Genomic DNA, 6907 nt, shown 5'->3' on the forward strand with positions numbered 1-6907 from the left:
TTGAATGGTCGAGTTTCGGTATTTGGTAGTGACCTCAGCTTAGTCCGGAAAAGTTGGGTCGTTACAGTTGGTATCAGAGCCTAAGTTTTAGGTTCTGTAGACTGACTTATAATGTGAGTCTGTGTTTTGTGTCCTTATGGCTGAAACGATCCTTGCCGCTCGTCAGGTACGCTCTCATGAAAGTATATGTATAACTCTACATGCATTACCTTACCTAAGTTAAACTGCAAATTCAACTACCATTTGTGACTAAAGGAAATCGTTGGTGGTTGTTAGGGAAATGCCACCAAGGAGAGGTGCACGAAGGGGCGGCCGAGGAGGCCGAGGAAGGGGAGCAGGACGCGTTCAGCCTGAGGTACAGCCTGTAGCCCAAGCCCCTGACCCGGCTGCGCCAGTTACTCATGCGGACCTAGCCGCCATGGAGCAGAGGTTTAGAGATATGATTATGCAGATGCGGGAGCAGCAGAAGCCTGCCTCGCCAACGCCGGCGCCAGCTCCAGCGCCAGCTCCAGCACCAGTTCCTGCTCCAGCTCCGGCCCCGGGTACCAGTTGCACCCCAGTTTGTGCCGGATCAGTTGTCAGCAGAGGCTAAGCACCTGAGGGATTTCAGGAAATATAATCCCACGACGTTTGATGGGTCTTTGGAGGACCCCACCAGAGCTCAGATGTGGCTATCGTCCTTGGAGACCATATTCCGTTACATGAAATGCCCTGAGGATCAGAAGGTTCAGTGTGCTGTTTTTATGTTGACTGACAGAGGTACTGCATGGTGGGAGACTACAGAGAGGATGCTAGGTGGTGATGTGAGTCAGATCACGTGGCAGCAGTTCAAGGAGAGTTTCTATGCGAAATTCTTCTCTGCCAGTTTGAGAGATGCCAAGCGGCAGGAGTTTCTGAACCTAGAGCAGGGTGACATGACAGTGGAGCAGTATGATGCGGAATTTGACATGTTATCCCGCTTCGCTCCCGAGATGATAGCGACCGAGGCGGCCAGAGCTGATAAGTTTGTTAGAGGCCTCAGACTGGACATTCAGGGTTTGGTCCGAGCTTTCAGACCCGCTACTCATGCCGATGCACTGCGCCTGGCAGTGGATCTCAGTTTACAGGAGAGGGCCAACTCGTCTAAGACCGCTGGTAGAGGTTCGACGTCGGGACAGAAGAGGAAGGCTGAGCAGCAGCCTGTTCCAGTGCCACAGCGGAATTTCAGACCAGGTGGTGAGTTTCGCAGCTTCCAGCAGAAACCTTTTGAGGCAGGGGAGGCTGCCAGAGGAAAGCCGTTGTGTACCACTTGTGGGAAGCACCATTTGGGCCGTTGCTTATTCGGGACCAGGACCTGCTTTAAGTGCAGGCAAGAGGGTCATACAGCTGACAGATGCCCGTTGAGAGTCACGGGGATCGCGCAGAATCAGGGAGCAGGTGCTCCACATCAGGGTAGAGTCTTTGCTACCAACAGGACTGAGGCCGAGAAGGCAGGCACAGTAGTGACAGGTACGCTCCCAGTGTTGGGGCATTACGCCTTAGTTTTGTTTGATTCGGGTTCGTCACATTCTTTTATCTCTTCCGCATTTGTGTCGCATGCCCGCTTAGAGGTAGAGCCCTTACACCATGTTCTGTCAGTATCTACTCCTTCCGGGGAATGTATGTTGTCGAAGGAAAAGGTGAAGGCATGTCAGATTGAGATAGTAGGCCATGTGATTGAAGTAACGCTGATAGTTCTGGATATGCTGGACTTTGATGTAATCCTGGGTATGGATTGGTTGGCCGCTAACCACGCCAGCATAGATTGTTCACGTAAGGAGGTAACGTTTAACCCTCCCTCGTTGGCCAGTTTTAAATTTAAGGGAGGAGGGTCAAAGTCGTTGCCTCAGGTAATCTCAGCCATCAGGGCCAGTAAACTGCTCAGTCAGGGTACTTGGGGTATCTTAGCGAGTGTGGTGGATACAAGAGAGGCGGATGTATCCCTGTCGTCAGAACCAGTAGTGAGGGACTATCCGGACGTTTTTCCTGAGGAACTTCCAGGGTTACCTCCGCACAGGGAGGTTGAGTTTGCCATAGAGTTGGAGCCGGGCACGGTTCCTATATCCAGAGCCCCTTACAGAATGGCCCCCGCAGAATTGAAAGAACTGAAGGTACAGTTACAGGAATTGCTTGATAAGGGATTCATTCGACCGAGCGTATCACCTTGGGGTGCGCCAGTCTTATTCGTTAAGAAGAAGGACGGATCGATGCGTCTGTGCATTGACTATAGGGAGTTGAACAAAGTAACCGTAAAGAACAGATATCCCTTGCCCAGGATTGACGATCTATTTGACCAGTTACAGGGAGCCACAGTGTTCTCTAAGATTGATCTTCGGTCGGGATACCATCAGCTGAGGATTAAGGATGAGGATATACCGAAGACAGCATTTCGATCCAGATATGGACACTACGAGTTTATTGTGATGTCTTTTGGTTTGACGAATGCTCCGGCAGTGTTTATGGACTTGATGAACAGAGTGTTTAGGGAGTTCCTAGATACTTTTGTGATTGTGTTTATCGACGATATCTTGATATACTCCAAGACGGAGGCCGAACACGAGGAGCATTTACGTATGGTTTTACAAACACTTCGGGATAATAAATTATACGCAAAGTTCTCGAAGTGCGAGTTTTGGCTGAAGCAGGTGTCCTTTCTGGGCCACGTGGTTTCTAAGGCTGGAGTCTCTGTAGATCCAGCTAAGATAGAGGCAGTCACCGGTTGGACCCGACCTTCCACAGTCAGTGAGGTTCGTAGTTTTCTGGGTTTAGCAGGCTATTATCGACGGTTTGTGGAGAACTTTTCTCGTATAGCTACTCCTCTTACTCAGTTGACCAGAAAGGGAGCTCCTTTTGTTTGGAGCAAGGCATGTGAGGACAGTTTTCAGACCCTTAAACAGAAGTTAGTTACCGCACCGGTTCTTACGGTACCTGATGGTTCTGGCAATTTCGTGATTTATAGTGATGCTTCCAAGAAGGGTCTGGGTTGTGTTTTGATGCAGCAGGGTAAGGTGGTCGCTTATGCGTCTCGTCAGTTGAAGAGTCATGAGCAGAACTACCCTACACATGATCTAGAGTTGGCAGCAGTGGTTTTTGCTTTGAAAATATGGAGGCATTATTTATATGGTGAAAAGATACAGATATTCACAGATCATAAGAGCTTGAAATACTTCTTTACTCAGAAAGAATTGAATATGAGACAGCGAAGGTGGCTTGAGTTAGTGAAGGACTACGATTGTGAGATACTGTATCATCCAGGCAAGGCGAATGTGGTAGCTGATGCTCTTAGTAAGAAAGTATCACATTCAGCAGCACTCATTACCCGGCAGGCCCCATTGCATCGGGATATCGAGCGAGCTGAGATTGCAGTGTCAGTGGGGGCAGTTACTATGCAGTTAGCCCAGTTGACGGTACAGCCGACTTTGAGGCAGAGGATCATTGATGCTCAGAGTAACGATTCTTATCTGGTTGAGAAACGTGGCCTAGCAGAGGCAGGGCAAACGGCTGAGTTCTCGTTATCCTCTGATGGTGGACTGTTGTTTGAGAGACGCCTCTGTGTTCCGTCAGATAGTGCGGTTAAGACAGAATTATTATCTGAGGCGCACAGTTCCACATTTTCCATGCACCCAGGTAGCACGAAGATGTATCAGGACCTGAAGCGGGTTTATTGGTGGCGTAACATGAAGAGGGAAGTAGCAGAATTTGTTAGTAAATGCTTGGTGTGCCAGCAGGTTAAGGCACCAAGGCAGAAACCAGGGGGTTTATTACAACCCTTGTGCATACCGGAATGGAAGTGGGAGAACGTGTCCATGGATTTCATTACAGGGCTACCGAGAACTCTGAGGGGTTTTACAGTGATCTGGGTTGTGGTGGACAGACTTACTAAATCAGCGCACTTCGTTCCGGGTAAATCCACCTATACTGCTAGTAAGTGGGCACAGTTGTACATGTCTGAGATAGTGAGATTACATGGAGTGCCAGTGTCGATTGTTTCTGATAGAGATGCCCGTTTCACTTCCAAATTTTGGAAGGGTTTGCAGACTGCTATGGGCACGAGGTTGGACTTTAGTACGGCTTTCCATCCACAGACTGACGGTCAGACTGAGCGTCTGAACCAGGTTTTAGAGGATATGTTGCGGGCGTGTGCATTGGAATTTCCAGGTAGCTGGGACTCCCACTTACATTTGATGGAATTTGCTTATAATAACAGTTATCAGGCTACTATTGGCATGGCACCGTTTGAGGCCCTGTACGGCAGATGTTGTAGATCCCCGGTTTGCTGGGGTGAGGTGGGTGAGCAGAGATTGATGGGTCCTGAGTTAGTTCAGTCTACTAACGAAGCAATTCAGAAGATTAGATCACGCATGCATACCGCTCAGAGTAGACAGAAGAGTTATGCAGATGTGAGGCGGAAGGACCTTGAGTTTGAGATAGGGGATAAGGTGTTCTTAAAGGTAGCACCTATGAAAGGTGTCTTGCGTTTTGAAAGGAGAGGAAAGTTGAGTCCCCGTTTTGTTGGGCCATTTGAGATTCTGGAGCGGATTGGCCCTGTAGCTTATCGCTTGGCATTGCCTCCATCACTCTCGACAGTTCATGATGTGTTTCACGTTTCTATGTTGAGGAAGTACGTGCCAGATCCATCCCATGTAGTGGATTACGAGCCACTAGAGATTGATGAAAACTTGAGCTATGTTGAACAACCTGTTGAGGTGCTTGCTAGGGAGGTGAAGACGTTGAGGAATAAACAAATTCCCCTAGTTAAGGTCTTATGGCGGAATCACCGGGTAGAAGAGGCTACATGGGAGCGTGAAGACGACATGAGGTCCCGTTATCCCGAACTGTTCGAGGAATAAAACTTTCGAGGACGAAAGTTCCCTAAGGAGGGAAGAATGTAACGCTCCAAAATTTTTTTAAGGTAAAATTTTTCTCGTTTTATTTAAAGTGCAAATTGATATATTAATGATATAATATTGATTTTATTATTATTATTAATATTTATTTTAATTGTTATAATATTAATATTATAAATATTATTATAAATTAATATTATAGAAATATTGTTATTTATAAAACAATAAAATAAATTATTATTTATTTAATATTAATATTATTAATATATATATTTATTACTTTATTATTATTATTATTATTATTATTTAATATATTTATATTATTATTTAATTTAATTTAATTAATATTATAAATTTATTTAGAATTATATATATATATATATATATATATATATATATTAAACTTTTTTAAAAAAAGAAAAACCCTAAGCCCGCGCCGCTACCCCCCCCCCCCCCCCCTCGATTTTTTCCTTCTCCCTTCCGTTTCCTCTCCCCGACGCCGCGCCACCGCCCGAGCTCCTTCCGTCTCTTCTTCGTTTCGTCTGCCGGCGCCGCAGCCATCTCTCTCCCTCCATCTTCGTGTCCGTTTCGGCGCCGCCACCCGTGTCTCCTACTTCTTTCATCTCTTCTCCTTCCGACGCACCGCCACCATCTCTTCCTCTCCGCCTCCGTCCACGAGCGTCGAAGTGGATTCCGCCGCGGCCTCTCCGTTCTCATCTCTTGATTCAGACGCCGGCAGAAACAGAGGGGAGCGCCTTCTCCGCCATCCGCTCGTGTGTCGTCCGCAAACCGCCGCCGCGTTCCGCCGCCGGGAGTGTGAAGATTAAATCGGCTCCAAGCCGGCTGTCCAAGCCGAGCCGAGATCGCTGCCAAGCCGAGCCGAGATCGCTGCCAAGCCGAGCCGCAATCCCTGTCCAAGCCGAGCCGCGATACTTGTTCGAGCCGAGCCGCCATCCTTGTCCGAGCCGAGCCCTAAGCCGAGCGAGCCGCGAGCCGAGCCGCGAGCCGAGCCGCGAACCGAGCCGCGAGCCGAGTGAGCCGAGCCGCGAGCCGAGTGAGCCGAGCCGCGAGCCGAGTTGAGCCGAGCCGAGCCACAAGCCGAGCCGAGCCGAGACCAAGCCGAGCCGAGCCGAGGTGGAGCCGAGCCGAGCCGAGCCGAGCGCCTTCAAGCCGAGCCGAGCTCCTTGTTTCACCAAGCCACCTAAGCCTTCCTTCCTCCGCTCCGGGTCACGGTGAGTCTTCGGTAAGGATTGTTTTCGATGAATTCTCTAATGTTGCTACATCTGATTAGAGCTTGAATATTGGAATAAGTTATGTCCCTACTTGTCTCCCTTGAAGGTAGTTCAGATTTGACACTTGGGTTCTCGGGTCTCGCGGTAGGCCTGGTTGGAGATAGCTTCCTTTCCTTGGGTAAGTCAACGGTTAGCGCTTCTGACCTTTTTAAAACAACTGCTACTAAAGTCATCAACTAAAACCTCGTGTTTCGTTAGGTGGATCTGTTGAGCGTGGATTTCGATCGAGGGGCATAACCGAGTTTCAGGTAAGGGTTTTCCTACTACTGGACCCCGAGTCCAGGTTAAAACCGTAGTAATCCACAGGGGATTACACGTTAGTGACTGTGCTGAATATCTGTATGCGTGTTGACTGTTAAGTACTGATATTATATTCTGTCTGATGAAAATATACTGTGACTGCTGTTTGTGGATTGAAATTATATGTTGGTGGACCTTAAAGTTACGGTTTAGTATGTATTAAACACTGATCTGGATGTGGTTCATGAAGTTTGGACGGGGAAGGACAGTGAGTCCGGTTTTGGTTGGTTAGTCGATTGGACCTAGGGTTCCCTATTGGTGTGCGAATCGGTAATGCGTAAAGCAACTGAGGGTGTAGATGTTAATCCTATACTATCTGACTGACAAAGCCTATGGCGAGACTGTGATATGAATGCCGTTGAGATGTGACTGATGTAGACAGTTTGGTAAGGGCTGAGGGGTAACGGTTAGCTTCATCTATGGGGTAGTGTACCTTACGGATATGTGTAT

General features: G+C 48.0%; 1 protein-coding gene across 1 annotated transcript; it reads left to right on the forward strand.

The window, feature by feature from the left end:
* Positions 1-2234: 2234 nt before the first annotated feature.
* LOC127150387 (uncharacterized) lies at positions 2235-4856 on the forward strand (the record flags this gene model as incomplete). The annotated part of the gene is made up of 2 exons (XM_051088093.1): positions 2235-3284; positions 3753-4856. Coding segments are annotated over 2 exons (2154 nt in total), but the record flags the coding sequence as incomplete, so codon positions are not given.
* Positions 4857-6907: the final 2051 nt, after the last annotated feature.

The sequence above is a fragment of the Cucumis melo genome, chromosome 7, assembly GCF_025177605.1.
Source record: "Cucumis melo cultivar AY chromosome 7, USDA_Cmelo_AY_1.0, whole genome shotgun sequence".
NCBI classification, from domain to species: Eukaryota; Viridiplantae; Streptophyta; class Magnoliopsida; order Cucurbitales; family Cucurbitaceae; genus Cucumis; species Cucumis melo.